The sequence below is a fragment of the Hemicordylus capensis genome, chromosome 2, assembly GCF_027244095.1.
Source record: "Hemicordylus capensis ecotype Gifberg chromosome 2, rHemCap1.1.pri, whole genome shotgun sequence".
NCBI classification, from domain to species: domain Eukaryota; kingdom Metazoa; phylum Chordata; class Lepidosauria; order Squamata; family Cordylidae; genus Hemicordylus; species Hemicordylus capensis.
The window spans coordinates 293,250,946-293,269,605 of NC_069658.1; the positions used below are offsets into that span (position 1 = coordinate 293,250,946).

The 18,660-nt window shown below is 42.8% G+C and overlaps 1 protein-coding gene across 1 annotated transcript in view; it reads right to left on the bottom strand.

The window, feature by feature from the left end:
* Positions 1–18,660, bottom strand: part of SSUH2 (ssu-2 homolog) — a 70,111-nt gene that overhangs the window by 30,857 nt on the left and 20,594 nt on the right. The window contains exons 4-7 of the mRNA XM_053298768.1: positions 10,056–10,185; positions 8,831–8,891; positions 2,641–2,765; positions 998–1,060 (exon numbers count right to left, since the gene is read on the bottom strand). Coding sequence (XP_053154743.1) covers positions 998–1,060; positions 2,641–2,765; positions 8,831–8,891; positions 10,056–10,185 — 379 coding nt within the window. The remainder of the gene's footprint in view (positions 1–997; positions 1,061–2,640; positions 2,766–8,830; positions 8,892–10,055; positions 10,186–18,660) is intronic.

Here is an 18,660-nt window from a genome sequence, read left to right on the forward strand (position 1 = left end):
GATGCATGGCTCCCAGTCATTCTCTCCACTTCACCATGTATCTCGTTCAATATATGTTTAATGGTAGTCCCATAGGGTGCAATTGATCTGACCAGGTATACCATGATTCTAAAGCCTCAATGAGGTAGTGAACCTGTTTCTGAGCAGTACCACTTCAACCTGCAGGTGAGGGTTTATTTGACTGAATCATGCTCCATACAAGAGAAGTCTCCATATACAGTAGATAACCATGACATTCTGCTTAATACTTTTCTTTGTAGGAAAATTCTTCCTTTGATCCCAATCCCACCTACCGCATATGCACTCTGAAGTGTTATGGCCGAGATGAACTCTTCCATGACAGTGGGAACAAGGCCTTAGGTATAATTTTTCAACATACAAAAATCACGACATCAAATAGCCATAGAAGTGTGATGCTGGAGCAAGTGAGTTACTGCTGTGACAAATGAGCCCCAGTAATAACCAAGTAATAAGTGGTTATTCTTGGAGATAGAGTTCCAGTGCATTAACCTTTTGCACCGACTATCCTAATGACTGCTCGGGGCATTGAGAGTAGAGGTAGTTAGTGAGGGTCTCCTTACCTGTCTTGTCCTTGCTTGCCTCTACTCTATGACCCCTATCTTGACTCCTCAGGTACTTCCTGTGCTGAGTCAGTCCTCTGCCTTTCCTCTTAGAGAGTAGATGGAAACATCTCTCTCCCCCTACCTATTCATTATGTAGCTGATAGTTAGGATAGGTCTTTCCTATCTCAAATGTACTTAACCAATACACCTATTTAGTTTAGATTGTACAACGATCTCCATGCATGTTCTTACAATAACTGCAACAACTAAACTCTGCATTCTACTCTGTAACTGGAGTAGGTAGCTTGCTCTTGCCACTTTGCTAAATAATTACAAACCCCAAAAGTTCTTACCCCCAATAATAACCAGTGATGCCATTGTCAGTACAAAGGAAATAAAAACCAAGATGAATTGCAGATCATGTCAACACTCACCCTTCCTGCACCATGGCAGCCACTACATTTGTATCGGCCGCGGCCATGACACTTGTGGCATTCCTGAAACATAAATGGTACAAGTGTATCTTTCTTCCAAGTCATTTCAACAACAGTGTGCAATTATTTTAAACATAATCAAACAACAAATATTTATATTCTGCTTTTCAACAAAAGTTTCCAAAGCAGTTTACTTAGAGAAATAATAAACAAACAAATAAATAAGATGGATAAATAATCAAATAAAATAAATAAATAAATAAATAAATAAAAATTATAAATAAATATATATATAGGAGTCTCTAAACTAGGAAACAATATATGAGGTCATTGACACCATCAAAAATTGTGTTCTACCTGGGTTTCTGTGGAAGATTTTCCCCAGATTTTCCTCCTACCTTGCTTACACACTGTCACTTTTACCCAGGTTTTCCTCTTACCTTGTTTCAACACAACTGAAAATTGTGACTGTGTGGAAGCAAGGTAGGGGGAAAAGCTCCCCAGATTCTCCTTCCTCCCCTACTTCCACACTGTCACTTCTACCCAGGTTTTCCTCTTACCTTGCTTCCACACAACTGAAAATTGGGAGCACACACCACTCCCAAATCTGGGTAGAACACCATTTTTGACTGTGCGAATGACCTCAATATGTGTTTGTAGATTACTAAAGGTAACATTACATTACCCAAGTTATTTTTTAGTGCAAATCATATGTTTGTGAAAGTGATTTACATAAACATTGCATAATATTAACTACAGAGATATATGATAAAGCAGATTAAGAAATCAGTGGCAATAATGATAATTAATAGATTACATTATGATGAACTTATTTAGTCCAATCATTTTCCCTTGTGGTGCTCCACACATTACCACTACATATGAAGTTACATCCAGAGTATAGACCACCATGCCAGAGACACCACTACAATTCAGGGAATACTTCAATAAAAATTGGTTCAGGTCAGCAAACTAAGGAATAAGAAAAGCAAAGGACCAGGCAACGCGAGGCCATATGTGCAGGCGGCCAGCCCCCAACATGGCTGCCGGGCGATGGCCAAAAACCAGCCAAAGAGTGCCCAAAATGGGGCAAGGGGGTGATTTAGAAGGCCGGTGGGGGGAGGGGGAACCTCCGCATACACACCTCTACCCCCTGCTGCCTCCAGGAACTCCCTCGAGGGGAGTAAAAGATAATTTTAAAAAAACATTTGCAGTCCGTGAACCCCCAAACTTTGGTCTGGGTCTGGACCAAGCCGGGTGTGTGTGTTGGTTTGAGGGTCGAACTGTTGAACACCCAAACCAAAACCTTGATCCTCAAACCCTCGAACCTGTTTGCACTTCCCTACTCACCCAGTTCAGAGAGATCCTTTTGGAGCTCCTCACAATCTGTTGTGGATTTCAGTACCCTAAACAGGTTGGTGTCATCTGCAAATTTGGCCACTTCACTGCTTACCCCAACATCTAGATCATTTATGAGCAAGTTAAAGAGCATGGGTCCCAGTCAGTGTTCCTTTTAACATCTAAAAACATCTAGATCATTTATGAGCAAGTTAAAGAGCATGGGTCCCAGTCAGTGTTCCTTTTAACATCTAAAAACAAATGAGTTTAACAGTTGGTTTTAGACTAGCCAATAAATTAATTACCTTGACTAAAGAAGAATGAGGTACACGACACTTCTTTGTATCTTCCTGAAACATCAGTGGACCTTGGACGTTAATGTCCCACAGTCGAGGAGATGAACCATTTTGTGGCCCATCTACCAAATTATCTGATAGGAAGAAATAACATTAACACAATAGTCTAACAAGGCCAACCAATCCATAGATACCATAATCCAACACAGAGCCAAGCACACTTCAGCCCACAGAATCAAAATAATAGAGAGATCTCATGTCCTGTTATCTTAGAGATCTCCTTTCTTTTATATTGGTTTCTGTTTAGGTGATACGGTATTATAAATCATATGGTATTATTTTATATAAAATTTGCTTCAAAACTAACTGAACCTGAGTACCACAAGTGCAAATAAATGAGTCTTGAAAGCTTATGTAGTGACATGGTTAACATTCTGAGCTATGAACAAGGAAGTGTTTGATCAGAATCTTGTCTCTGCCATGAACTCACTAGGGGCCAATTCAGATGGGAGAGATTCAGACATTCCAGCCCACACACGTGTGGGGGGCGGGGGCAGAAGAACAGGTTGCATTGTTAGAACCATCTCTAAATAGCTTTCCACCTCAGCTCTCCAGCTACAATTAGGGATGTGCATGGAACTGGGCGGGGGTGGTTTGAAGGGGTGGGGGGGTCTGACTTTAAGGGTGAGGGAGGGTGCACTTACCCCTCTGGCACTTGGTTGCAGTAAAATCCTTCAGGGTGGCAACATACCTCCCTACCGCCCCTTTCCCTCTTTGGCTGGAAGTGGCCAGAAGTACCTGGTGCACGTGCACACACTGGGCACATGCCTGGGCACGTCACGCTCATGCACATCTGACTGTGCAAGTGCACGTATGACTTGTACGCGCACACACCTGGTGTGTGCACACACGCCAGGTACTTCTGGCTACTTCAGGCCTAAGAGGGGAAGTGGTGGCAGGGAGGTACACTGCCTCCCCGAAGGATTTCACAGGAACCGAGCGCCAGCGGGGGGAAGTGGGGGAGGGGTAAGTGCACCCTCCCCCACCCTTAAAGTCTGACACCCCCACACCGTCAAACATTCAAACCGGCCAGTGTTCAAACCTGTTTGGAGGCCTGTAAAAGGGCCCCCGAACAGGTTCGTGCACATCCCTATCTACAATGCAAGGCTAATGATACTTACCATCGAGCATTTTTGTGAAGATTAGAACAAGATAGTACATGTGAAGCACTCTGAACACTTGAAAGTGCTATGCAGATGCTTAAAAATTGCAATCTATGGAAGGAACCAATTTTTACATAAATTTCCTAATGCGGAGACAGAGGCTTTCCTAGCTGTTTACCATCCATCTTTTTCCAAAATGAAAATGCAGACTTATGTACACTTCATTGAACTCACTCACTTCAGAGTAAACATACACAGCATTGAGCTGCATGTTACATTTCTCTAGGAGGCCACTGAGGTCAAGATTCAGGCATATTGTTCAAGCTGTGTAGGGGATAATCCTTTCACTCACACAGATCCTCTTCTCTGGATCAATAGATAAGTTCACTCTTTCCAGGGCTGTCAGTCTAAAAATCTTTGACAGGCACTAAGGTGTCTCACAAATTGCAAGAAGTTATTGTCCTGGAGGAGAGTTGCTGTTTCAAATGGTATTAATGGCTGTCTCCAGCTACCAAAACACATCACAGAAGCCTTCACAAAAAAGTGGGGGAAAATGAACCAAATACTGTACAAGAGAAAGCTTTTGCCACAGTGCTCTCCGCAGCAACCCTCAGCTGCTTCACACAATAGGCCATGCCAATCATTTCAGTAGGAGTTTATTACTTTTCTGGGGAAACTATTACACTTCACCTTCATCATACTGATAGAACAAGCAACACTTTTCTTACTCTTTGGGGACTTTTGTGCTCGTGTCAAGGGTCTGTTGAAGGAAAGGTCTTTTTAAAAGTAGCTGGGAACTTTACTTTTTGTGCTCAAGATACAAAGTATCACTTGTCAATTTTGTGAGTATTTGTTTCAGCTGAAGCAACTTATATGCACAATGTGGACAAAAATAAAATGTCCTATCATAGTAACAGTTAATGACATGTAAGCACTCCATTTCAGAGGGAAGAAGCCTCCCCTCTACTCTTGTATTATTCAGACATTGTGGGGTTGCAGATAAAGTATTGATCCCTGCTGGTGATTTTTGAATTGAAAACAAGAGAAATTTTTGAATTGCTACAGTATTTGGCCTGTCTACTGCTATCTTGGAATGGTCAAAGGGCTTAAAATTGATTCACTCAAAGATGAGGAAAAAAATTAGCTGGATCCACTTACTGGGGGAAGGTAGAGCAGAAGGGAGAAGAGGATTCAGCACCACACATTTTTACTGTTAACCCTAACACCCCCAGCTCAATGCCCACTTTATATGAATTGGAATGAACACATGAATGATGGCCCAGTGAGGTCTAATATGGCCACCATTTCATTTATTATATATTTATTACATTTATAGACTGCCCCATCCAAAGGCTCTGGGCGGTGCACAACAGCATACCATGAGATGAGTCAACAAAGCTGCAAACCGCAATGTGATCTGATGGGTAAACTTACTCACACTATCAAATGTGGGATGAATTCAGTCAGTCCAAATGCAAGGGTCCTGTGTCAGAGCCATCATCTGTATGAACCACAGGGCATGATGGGGGAAATTACATATCTGTAATTACAGTAGTCCCTCGACCTACGAACTACTCGACAACCAACGTTTTCGACTTACGAATGACAAAAAAGACCGGAAGTAGTTGGCGGTTTAGATTTGGCTTCCTCGACTTACGAATTTTTAGATGCGGTTTCCTCGACTTACGAATGTTTCCAGACCTCCATGGGTGCGCTTTTCGACCTACGAAAATTTCGACTTACGAACGTCCGTTCGGAACGGATTAACTACGTAAGTCGAGGGACCACTGTATATTACTTATCCCAATTGCATTAGGCCTCAACCAGTGGTCATCTCTGTGCAGAATAAGTTTTGTTCAGGGTGGCAGTATTAAGGCAGTGTGTGTGCACATGCATTCGGAGTGGGGACTTCCTAATTCAACCTGAGTGGGATCTAAAATTAATTTAACAGACATCAGAAAACTTGTGAGCATGTGCATGTGTGCATGCCTTAGAGGGAACTTTGGCCAACATAGTCAAGATGGAATAAAAATGTAATAAAATTCTTAACTTCTAGGCACTCACTGGAATATTCAGACCCTATTGCCTGATACCAGATTCTAGCTCTACATTTAATGGCTTTTCCCCCTATACAAGTTTAGATTAGGAGTGTGCAAACAGGTTCGAGGTCGAACAAGTTCAGCCTGGGTCATGACCAGTCCATTAGGCATGTGTGGTGGCCTCCAAAATGGCCACCGTGACAGGAGTGAGGCCCAGAACGGGCTGAAGAGCATCTTGAGTGGTCAGCAACACCATGCTGACCACTCAAGAGGACATCCACATATGCACAAATGTTGCCCACAGGCTGCTGGGAACAGGGAACCTTCTGCTCCCAAGCAGGAAGGCTCTGCATGGCTTTTCAGAACAGACTATGGCTGTTTAATACAGACAGTGCCACAGCAGGGCAGCAGGGGGCAGTGGAGGAGCGATGGAGGTAAGACCTGCCTTCCTCCTTTTAAAGTGCCCACTCTCTGTCTCCACCACCCCATGCACAAAATTCTTCATGCACACAGGAACATAGGAAGCTGCCATACACTGAGTCAGACCATTGGTCTATCTAGCTCAGTATTGTCTACACAGACTAAAGGCAATACATCATGCATAAGATATACATTAATATTCAAGCAGATATCAAATGTATTGAATTGTCTGCATTTGAATTGTTAAGAGTTAAATCAAATATATTTTGATTCCAAAATACATTCCATAATATATGTGGTAATGAATGCTCAACGTGTATTGGCTTGATATTTGATTGATTGTGTATTTATTTATTTCATTTATATAAATAAATGAAATCCCATCCAAAACAGTTCAGGGTGGTTCACTATAAAAATAAAATTATTAACAATATTAACAAAATACATAAAATAAAACCAGTTAAAATATTAACAGAAAACTCATTTAGAGGCATTAAGACTGCTGAAATATTATTAAAGGCCAGGCAGAAAAGATGGGTCTTTAGGGCTCTTTTGAAGGCTTCCAATGATGATAAGCTTCTTACACCCATGGGGATTCTGCAGGGGTGGCTACTGAGAAAGCACAATCCCAAGTTGCCACCAGTTCATCTGGTGGCAACGTGGACCAGAATACTGACCACTCCTGATTATCTTAATGTGTGGTGGGGATCTTTCAGAGAAAGGTGCTCATTCAGGTAACCCAGGCCTAAGCCAATCAGTGCTTTTAAGGTATTAAAATCAGGGCTTTACATTTAAGATATAATAAAAACATTTTATATTTATCACAGAAACATACCAGCAGCCCTTGCAACCGTTTAAGAAAAGGCATAATATGGTCTCAGAGTTACCCCCGAGACCAATCTGATTGCCACATTTTGCCTAACCTACTTCACAGGGTTGTTGTGAGGAGAAACTTAAGTATGTAGTACACCACTCTGGGCTCCTTGGAGGAAGAGCGGGATATAAATGTAATAAATAAATAAATAAATAAAATTAAATAAATTTATTTCGGACTAACTGAAGTTTCCAGATTATGTATGAAAGCAGCTCTACATAGCACTTTGCAGTTGTCCAGCCCAGAAGTTACCAGCTGAAGCATCACTGTTTTAAAATCATTCTCTTCAAGGAACAGGCAGAGCTGTCGTAGCAGCTGAAGCTGATAAAAAGTGCTCTTGACCATAGCCTCAGCCTGGGACACCAGGGTGACACCAGGATCCAAGAGCACTCCCAAACTGGGTACCTGTTCTTTCTGAGGGAACTTTCATCCAGCTCATAAAATTTTATCTTGTCTTCCAGATTATTTATGACCCCTCACAGTAAGAACTTCTGTCTTGTTTGGATTCAGCTTCAATATATTATCCCTCATCCAGCCCATTACTGCTTGTGAGCAGATGTTTAGGGAGATAATGCGATTTCCTGATAATGATGAAATAAAGAGATAGATTTGGGTAACATTAGCTTATGGAAAACACCCAGCTCCTGATGACCTTAATCAGTGGTTTCATGTTGATGTTAAAAAGCACTGGTAACAAAATGGAGCCCTGAGGAACTCCAAATAACTGCTCACGTTTTGAAGAGCAACAGTCATCAAGCACAACCATCTGAAATCTGCCCGAGAGACAGGAGTGGAATCACTGCAAGGCAGTGCTTCCTATCCCCAAATCCCTCAGGTGATCCAGAAAGATAACATGATCAATGTTATTGAAAGCTGTGGAGAGATCCAACAGAACCAACAGAATCATACTCCCTCTGCCAGTTACCTGGCAAAGGTCAACTATCAGGCTGACCAAGGCCATTTCAACACCACAGCCTGCTCTAAAGCCAGTTTGAAGTCCAGACCATCTGATTCCTCCAAGACCTCTTGAAGCTGGTTAGCTACCATCCTCTCAATCACCTTACCTGACCATGGGAAGTTGGAGAATGGTCTATAATTATCCATCACCAAGGATACTTGGGCAGGCTTCTTAAGGAGTCTAACCATTGCCGCCTCCAAACAAGAGGCATTCTGCCCTCCTTCAGTGCGGCATTAATGATATCAGCTAGACCAACTCCAATAATCTCCCTGAAAAATGAAATCAACCATGTTGGGCAAGGATCCAAAGAATAGGTGGTAGGCCGTACCACTCACAGCTTGTCCACATCCTCAGGAATCACATAGTTGGTCTCAGATATTGATTTTTGCTTTGTGAAATTGTTGTTGGTTAAAAAGAAAGTTAAAGCAATCTAGATTCTGTACCATGTCATGTTCTAACATGTTCTGTCCAAAATTACAAGCATACAAGCATGCTGAAAAATATCTGCCCTGAATACATTGGTATATAGTGGAGGTTTGAACACTTAATGGAACAGAGCTGAACAACAACATACTGGTGGTTCTGTTTTAGTTTGTATCCAGTTGTTTGGTCCCTTTCTGTTAAGAGATGAATCACATTTTGATCAGAATTAATTAATCCATTTTGGATTATAGTGATTTATAATTGATATATTTTCCAAAGTTAATGACTCATATTCATGGCAGGGTATGAGAAAGTGACTTACTAGTATAAGGTTCAAAATTCCATTCACTTAATCTTGTTTCATTAAAGGTCTCCAGACGATACTATGGGACAAAAGAAAATGCAATCAACAGCTGTTATTAGAAAAGTGTTACTGGGGCTGAAAAAGGAAAGATTACCCCTTCCCTGTAGCACCAGTACACCATTGCTGGACAGTGTTTCATTTGCCTGGATGTCATTCAACATTTTTAGCTCTTCCTAATTATATGTTTTAATAGTTGGGACTTTCCTTGAGGTCTATGTGATGAAAGGCATCCTAAAAATAAAATCAGTCAATCAAACAAATCATAACCAGGAATAAGAATTAGAACCTGTTTTCATTATCAGGACTCATGCCTGAGTAATCTGGTCATTATAAAGCAGGATGCTACTGAACATGTGAAGAGTGAATTTCTCTCAACCTGCCATCATGTCTTCTCCAGGAGTACTGATATTCAATATCTCTCTTTCAATACAAAGTACTGCTCAAGTTCCACTGAAATCTGATGGATTGGCACCATTAACGGTCTCCACTGATTTCACTCCTAGCTTTCTCTGATTTATGTCTGCTAGAAATGGTCAGAACTGTAATAGAGCAGACTGGTTCCAAGAACCCATCTGGCCTGCTTAGGGGAGCTGTGGAGGAGACTCCAGGAGGAGCTGCCAAGCTCCTTGCAGCTGCCACTGGGCTCCTTCAGCTACATCTCCACCACCAGATGGCAGATGGAATGAGGGTGTGCACACAGCCCACTGGGAGCATGTGCATGCTGTCCTCCCATCAGCCAGGAGCACAGTCAATGGAAGGAGGATGAGAGGAGGGCAAGCAGCCCAAAGAGGAAGCTCTAGCTGGGCTATGCCCATTCTCCCATCGGCTGGGCTCAAGTCTCAGGCGAAGGAAGGAGGGTGCACACAATCCCACTCACCCGGCTTTCCTCATCCTCCTTCCATTAGCTGGGAGTCCTGCTTATGGAAGGAGGATGGGCAGAGCCCGGCCAGCAGGGGAGTGTGCAGCCAGCTGCCTCTTTTGGCCGCCTGCTCTTCACTCATCCTCTTTCCATCAGCCAGGCTCCTGGCTAATGGGATGGTGTAAGCTAGGTGAGTAGGGGTGTGCATGCACGTCAGCATCCCGCTGTACAGAAGTCCCTGTGAGTGAAGAGGCACTCGTGGAAACATGGGTCGCTTCTCCCCTTGCTATGTCCCTGGTTAGAAAGACATCAAGGGATACTTACTCTGTAAAATGTTTGCTGCTTCAGTTCCTGGATGACTAGCTCTTCTGCAGCTCTGTTGCCATAGCAACATTTGGAATGGACAAAGCTGCGGAGCATATTCCTAGCCATGTCCTCTGTCATCCTTGGGATCCTGAGGATTAACATTACAACACTTTCATTTCTAAAGCACACATATGTGAATGGATAGTTGTAGCAGAGAAGGAATTCTAGGAATACAAGCTGACTGCTCATTCATAATCCCTCATAAACAATTCATTTGCCCCCTTTAAATCACTGAGTGATATTATTTTCTGAGGAGAATGGGTGGAAAATGCATGCCATTAGAAAGTGGGGGGGGCACATTCGGACATAGCGTGAAACCTGGGTTAGATGAACCTGTGGTTTAATCTGTGAAACTGGGAATCATCCCATAGATGATTGTCCAGCCATGGTTTTGCAACCTGGGGCTTCTGGGCAGAGGGATCCCGCCCTCTTCCTGGTTCACCGATGCTGCATCCCAGCAAGTTCCATACTGCTTGCGTTGCCAGACTGTGGGCAAGGCATCAGGATACGAGTAGAGCGGCAACCATTGGCCATGATCTTTGAGGGGGCATGCCCAGTGCGATCGTGCCTTTTTGGCATCAATTGCCCACCCTTGGCGAGGAAAAGACATTTAAACCCTTTCCTCACACCACTTGGCTCTCAGTTTGAAGCCTACTCTGGGAAGAGCAGAAGCAGCTTCAGGAGGTGAACAAGCTTTTCAAACAGAACAACATCAAGCCTTTCCCCCTTCAAACTAACTAACAGGAGGAGGGGAGATTTTGAGGGGCTGGTTTCTCTTTAAGGGATAAATCCTAGTCTCTGTGTTTGTTATTTGCCAGGGCTAGCAAACTCCTGTGGCATCCAGTTTTTGTTTGTCCCTGGCTGGAGGGGGGTGGAGTCAGCTAGGGCTGTGGGAGGCCTCACATTCCTTTGAGCCACATCCTGTGTCTCAGTTTAAAGGCTACTTTCTACATAAGAGGTGAAGGCCCGAGAGCATAGCCAACAGAGCATAGCCAACAGGGATAGCAAACAGAGCACAGAAAACAGAAAACTGGACTTTTGCGGGAATTTATGGGAAGTGTGCGGGGGAGCCTGGAACAAGTCCCTGTGATCACAAGGGTAGAGCCCAGTGGAGAAGAGAAAGTAAGTAAAAATCCCTTCCCCATATAAATACTGATCCCTCCCTCATATTCCTGAGAAAAGCTGTTTGGACAGTTAAATAGCTGACCAATACAACTGAGATCTATCCTTCTAATAAACTACAGTATCTCTAAATACTGTGAACAGCCAACAAAACCCGTTATGAAGATGGAAGGTCAGCCGGGGTGGGGGCACTTCCTAGTGTATTGCACAGAGTGTCACATGTATGACTATTTGCTCCATGGGCAGGTGTCATGGGTGTGTGTTTGGTGCAAGGAGCTCCTGGCTCTCAGGGAACAAGTTCATTCCCTCAAGACCAAGGTGCCGGATTTGGAGAAACTTGGAGAGATAGAGAAGCATGAGGACGAGACCTTCAGAGATATGGTAAATGCATCCCACTCTAAGGCTGATAGCTACTCTGCTGTCAGGGAGAATGAAGGTCTCGGGGAAGGAGAACATCAGTTTGAGGAAGAGGGAAATGCTCCTTTAGAAGAGACCCCTTCCATGGAAGGTGAGCCCATATCCTCTTGCACAGGGGATAATGGGTTACCCACACATACACTTGGTAAATTCAGAGTCAGGTAATGACAAAGAGGTCAAATTTCTAGATACGCTGAATGACTGTGCCCTAGAACAGTTGGTTTTGGAACCAACCAGAGGGAAGGCAACCTTGGACTTAATCCTGAGTGGCACCCAGGACCTGGTGTGTGATGTCAGTGTCATCATAAATGATTTAGAAGTAGGGGTAAGTAGTAAGGTGGCCAAATTTGCAGATGATACCAAACACTTTCAGGTAGTGAAATCCAAAATGGATTGTGAGGAGCTCCAAAAGGATCTCTCCAAACTGGGTGAGTGGACAACAAAATGGCTAATGTGGTTCACTGTTGGCAAGTGTAAAGTGATGCACATTGGGATGAAAAACCTCTACTTCAAGTATACGTTGATGGGAACTGAACTGTTGGTGACTGACCAGGAAAGGGATCTTGAGGTCGTGGTGGAGAGGTTGTTGAAAGTGTCGACTCAATGTGTGGCAGCTGTGAAAAAGGCCAATTCCATGCTAGGGATCATTAGGAAGGGGATTGGAAATAAAATTGCTAATATTATAATGCCCTTATACAAAACTATGGTGCGGACACACTTGGAGAACTGCATACAATTCTGGTCACCACATCTAAAAAAGGACATTGTAGAACTGGAAAAGGTGCAGAATAGGGCAACCAAGATGATTAAGGGCCTAGAGTACCTTCCTTATGAGGCAAGGCTACAACACCTGGGGCTATTTAGTTTAGAAAAAAGACGACTGCAGGGAGACATGATAGGGGTCTATAAAATCATGCATGGTGTGGAGAAAGTTGATAGAAAGAAATTCTTCTCCCTCTCACAAAACACTAGAACCAGGGGTCATCCCATGAAATTGATTGCTGGGAAATTTAGGACCAGCAAACGGAAATATTTTTTCACACAATGCATAATCAACTTGTGGAATTCTCTGACACAAAATGTGGTGACAGCCAACAACCTGGATGATTTTAAAATGGGTTAGAATAACTTCATGGAGGAGAGGTCTATCAGTGGCTAGTAGTCGGAGGGCTATAGGCCACCTCCAGCCTCAAAAGCAGGATGCCTCTGAGTACCAGCTGCAGGGAAGCAACAGCTAGGGATGTGCATGGAGCCAGCTGGCCTGGTTCGGTTTGAGTCTGGACCTGACTCGAACCTGACTGGGCTAGTTCTGTCCGGCACTCCCTCGAACCCCCCAGCTCAGTCCGGTCTGGGTTAGTTCACAGACCTTTTTTCATTTTTAAAAAATTTACCTTTAAAGTCTGGGGTACCTGAAAGTCAAAGCTGAACATTTTGATACACACACACACACACACACACACACACACACACACACACACTCAGAATTGAGGGCACCCCTCTATGTTGTTGGAGGGAGCAGCACAGGAACCTTAAAAATACAGACACTCTTCAAGTGTACAGGGAAATCACTGCCCTGCTGCCCAACCAGACAACACACACAACACCTTTGAATGGATGCCTTGTTGAACAGCCATGCTAGATCAGCTTTGTTATTAATAAAAGGGTTCATTGCACATGTGCCCCCTCCCCTTCCCTGGATGGAAGCTGTCAAAATATTTTGTATGATAATTCCAATTAAAGGTCCTGTATGCAAGGAAACACACCAAGGTGTGTGTTACAGATTGCTCGAGTAATCCAAGCAAATGGACAGATACAGACAGCAGATTTGTGAAGATACATGTTATCTCTTTCTTTATATGACTGGACAATAGGAAGGTTTCCTATGTGGTCGGCACATTTGTATTTCTGCCAAGTGATGTGGTATCACTCCCCTGGCATGTGTGCCCTTTGTTGGGAAACAACAGAGTTGCCCTATTTCCAGTGTCACCAGGGCTCCATGCCTTTGTGCACATATTTCTGCAGTTCTGAATTGCTGCAGACCTCTCTTCCTCTGCCTGTCTTGTCATCTCATCTTTTTTGTGTGGATTGACAAGGGGGGACCATAAGACACTGTGGAAAGCGGGCTTTCTCCAATGTGGTTCTCTCCCTTTCAAACCATTGAAGCCAGGGATGTGGCATCCCTATTGCCAGGCAATGGCAGGAGGAGTGCAGAAACAGCAGGGCATCAGCTCCGAGAGGTGGTCAGCAAGAACTTTGGCCACCCTAGAACTGAGGAATGTCTAGGCTGCTCTGAGCCAGCCCCTCAATGGTAGCAGGAGGAGGAGTGGCAGGAGCTTACTCACGGAACCTGAGGTAGTGAGAGGAGCTTGCCACCTTCAAACCTGAGGTTGCAGCAGCAAAACACACTATAAAATGAAGGTTTAAATTCAGGTTTGGAGTCAAAAACTGAGTTGCAGTTGGGTGATGAAACTGCAGTTTCACTATTTATTATTATTATTATTATTATTATTATTATTATTATTATATTTATTTATTTATTTATTTATTTATTTATTTATTTTTACACAGTCAGACAGGTGTTATTGACTGGTTTGTTTTATCCAGACATCGAGTCCTTCCCAAGGACCTGGGATGCCAGAATTTTATTTTCAATGTTGTTGCTGTTATAGATATCATCGCAGAATATAGGCTGTTCCCAGTAAAGCTGCTTTTTGTAATTGGCTGATGGTGATTTCTGTGGCCCCTATGGTGTTGAGGTGCTCCTCAAGGCCTTTTGGAACTGCACCCAGGGCGCCAATTACCACGGGGATTATTTGGGTCTTCTTCTGCCACAGCCTTTCCATTTCCATTTGTAGATCTTTGTATTTGGTGATTTTTTCTATTTCTTTTTCTTCTATTCTGCTATCCCCTGGTATTGCTATGTCGATTATTTTGACTTGTTTTTCTTTCTTCTCGAGTACAGTTATATCTGGTGTATTGTGTGGCAGATGATTGTCTGTTTGTAGTCGGAAGTCCCATAATATTTTTACATCTTCATTTTCTTCAACTTTTTCAATTTTATGGTCCCACCAATTCTTGGCTACAGGCAGCTTGTATTTTTTGCAGATGTTCCAGTGTATCATCCCTGCTACCTTGTCATGCCTTTGTTTGTAGTCAGTCTGTGCGATCTTCTTACAACAGCTGATCAGGTGGTCCACTGTTTCATCTGCTTCTTTACAAAGGCGGCACTTGCTGTTTGTTGTGGATTTTTCGACTTTTGCTCTTATTGCATTTGTTCTTAGTGCCTGTTCTTGTGCAGCCAGTATTAAACCCTCTGTTCCTTTCTTCAAGTTGCCATTCTTAAGCCATTGCCAGGTCTTGGTGATGTCTGATTTTCCACTTATATTGTGTAAATATTGACCATGCAGGGGCTTATTTCTCCATTTTTCTGCTTGGTTCTTGACTTGTTCTTTCTTGTAGGCCTGCTTTGTTTCATTGGTGTTGAATAGTTTCTCGTTCTTGACCATTTGAAGTGCATCTTCTTCACTGTCCTTGATATATTCTTCAAGGCCTCTTTTCTCCTCCTCTATTGTTTGATGGACTTGCAGCATTCCTCTTCCACCTGAACTGCGAGGGAGGTATAGCCTATCGACATCACTGCGGGGGTGCAGAGCATGATTGATGGTCATGATTTTCCTGGTCTTACGATCCAGCATCTCTAGCTCTGCCTGGGTCCAGTCTATTATTCCTGCAGTGTATCTGATAACAGGTATAGCCCAGGTGTTTATGGCTTGTATGGTGATCCCGCCATTGAGTTAGGACTTGAGGATTTTTCTAACTCTCCTGATGTATTCACTTCCAATTTTTCTTTTAACTTCAGTGTGTGCGATGTTATCAGCCTGGAGAATGCCCAAGTATTAGTAACGTTCTTTCTCTTCCAGGTTCTTGATCTTGCTTCCATTGGGCAGTTCTATTCCTTCTGTTTTTCTTATTTTTCTTCTTTTCATTATTAATGCAGCACACTTATCTAGTCCAAACTCCATTGCTATATCGCTACTGAATATACGGACAGTGTTTAGCAGTGATTCGATTTCTGACTGGGACTTTCCATACAACTTCAGATCGTCCATGTACACCAGATGGTTGATTTTACTTGATGTTTTAGATGTTTGGTATCTGGGGCCTGTTTTGTTTAGTATTTGTGAAAGTGGGGTCATGGCGATTACAAACAACAGAGGGGATAGTGAGTCCCCTTGGGAAATGCCTCTTCTAATGCTAACCTGTCCAAGTGCCTCGCCATTGATTGTTAACTGTGTACTCCACCTGCTCATTGCTTTTTAAATAAATATCTGAATGTTTTTGCTGACACCTGTTGTTTCCAAACATTTTAGTATACATGTGTGAGGCAATGAATCGAAGGCTTTCTTGTAGTCAATCCATGCAACACTTAGATTGGTTTTTCTTCTCTTGCAGTTTTCTAAAATCATTTTGTCAATCAGCAGCTGGTCTTTTGTGCCTCTGGTGTTCGGGCAATTTCCTTTCTGTTCAACTGGAAGCTGTTTGTTAGTTAATAAGTGTTGCATCACTTCATCTGCTATTATTCCAGTTAATAACTTGAACATGGTTGACAGGCAGGTTATCGGTCTATAATTCCGTGGAACTGCACCTTTTGCTGGGTCTTTCATGATGAGATGAGTTTTCCCAGTTGTTAGCCATTGTTCAATATCACCGCCTTTCATAATGTGATTGAACTGTTTTGACAGTTGTTTATGAAGGCTTGTTAGGTGTTTAAGCCAAAAGCCATGCAGTTCATTGTCGCCTGGCGCAGTCCAATTTTTAATTTTCTTTGCTCTTTCACTTAGTAATTCTGGTGTTATTATTAGATCTTGCATTTGTTGGTTACATTTTTTGACCTCTTTCATCCAGCCTGCTTTTTTATTATAATCTATTGGATTGTCCCATAATTTCCCCCAGAATTGCACTGTTTCCTCTTTATTTGCTGATTCTAGGTTTCTTGCAGTTTCTCTTTCTATGCCTTGGTAGAAACATCTCTGATTCGACTGGAATTGGAGATTCTGCCTCTGTTGTGTAATTCTGGCTTCATATCTGCCAATCTTCTTTGACACTGCTGTTATTTGCTGCTTTATTATTTCCAGGACTTCTCTAATTTTCCTTGAATCTAGGTGGTATTTTTGGATCAGATACTGTTTGGTGTTTTCATTCTTCAGCTTCTTGTCTTTCATATCTTTCAATTTACTAGCATCTGATCTAAGCCTGGAGATTTTATTTTCTAATCTAATCTTCCATTTAGGTGATGTACTGCTTTCTTTTTTGACAGGTCCACTGATCTTATATCCGAGCTCTTGTGTTGTTATTGTTGCTGCACTGTACATTAGTTGGTTTGTTTCTTGCAAATTATTGGTGGTTATTTCTGCAAGTGCAGCATTGACATCTTTTAATGCCTGAGCAAGTTGTTTTTTGGCAACTGTTTTTAGAGCTGGAAGTCGAACCCTGGTGGTTGTTTGGTTCATGTGCTCAGTTGTTTTTTGCTTTAGTTCTTGCTGCTTTTTTGTTAAATGGCATTCGGGTTTTTGAGTTGAAGGCAAAGGGGAGGTTGCCTGGTTTTGATTTTGAAACAGTTCAGCAACAGTGGCATCCTCGATTTCCTTCACCTCCTCCACCTGCGCCTGAGCAACTTCTTCAATTGGTGGTAATTCTTCTTCCATATCTTGAGCCTGTGTTGCTCTTTGCAGTTCTTCCAGCTCAACTCCTGTGAATACTTGATTTCTTATTATGAATCTTCTCTGGTCTGCTAGCCTTTGTTCTGTTATTTCTGTGTCTGGATGCTTCTCTTTCCAAATTTGGTACATTCTTTTTAAATAACCTCTTCTAGTTGGACTAGACTTGTAATAGCAGATCATTATTTCCTTGTTGGCATTTTTCGTATATTTTTTTCGGTTAAGCGATGTTTCTTCCAGTAACTTTGCTGTCTCCAGCCCTGGTTGCTCAACTGAAGATCCCGAGTCCTGTTGCCCACTTGCCACCAGATGTCCAGGGACTATAGCATCTGGCACGGTCCTTGTTGACCCGGGCGATGACTGATCCGGTATAGATTTATTAAAGTTACGTCTCACCATATTGTTGATGGGAGAGGCACTCTTTGTCTGGCTCCTCTGGTGAGACCTGTCTAGTATGGTTGTACCTCTGGCATAGCTCTCACCTTCATCAGAGCACACAAGCCCCACAACCATGCCAAGGTAGTGCCTCACTGGGGCACTAATAATAATAATAATTATTATTTATTATTAATTCAATTTCTATACCGCCCTTCCGAAAATGGCTCAGGGCAGTTTACACAGAGAAATAATATATAAATAAGATGGCTCCCTGTCTCCAAAGGGCTTATAATCTAAAAATAAACATAAGATAGACATCAGCAACAGTCACTGGAGGTACTGTGCTGTGGTGGATAGGGCCAGTTACTCTACCCCTGCTAAATAAAGAGAATCACCACATTAAAAAGGTGCCTCTTTGCCAAGTTAGCTTGGGGATCATGCATTCGTACAACCACAAACCCAAACCTCTGGCACATTTTCCTCCGGTTTGGCATTGCATACAAAGCCGGGGAGAGAGAGTGTGTGTGCGAGTGTGTGTGCGTTTGTTTCCAGCTTTCTGAACTTTGCATGCAAAAGGTCCCAAGTTCGATCCCTGGCATCTCCCGATAGGGAGGGTTACACTTCTGCTTGAAACCTTTGCAAGCAACTGCCAGTCAATAACAGTACTGAGCTAGAAGGACCAATGATCTGATTCAGTATAAGGCAGTTTCCGATGTTTCTAAGTATACACAGCCCCATGCAAGTTATCTCCAACTTTTTATAAACACTTTTTCCATAGTAGGTGGGGATGTGGACAGTTTTTAATACCACTGTCACACAGTAGGCCTACTGAATAGCTCTGCTAATATTAATGGTGAATTCACATGTTCTCTGTTGTCTCCCCACAAATGGCTTTTCCAATTACTTTTCCTGGTTTTCCAGGCTTCGTG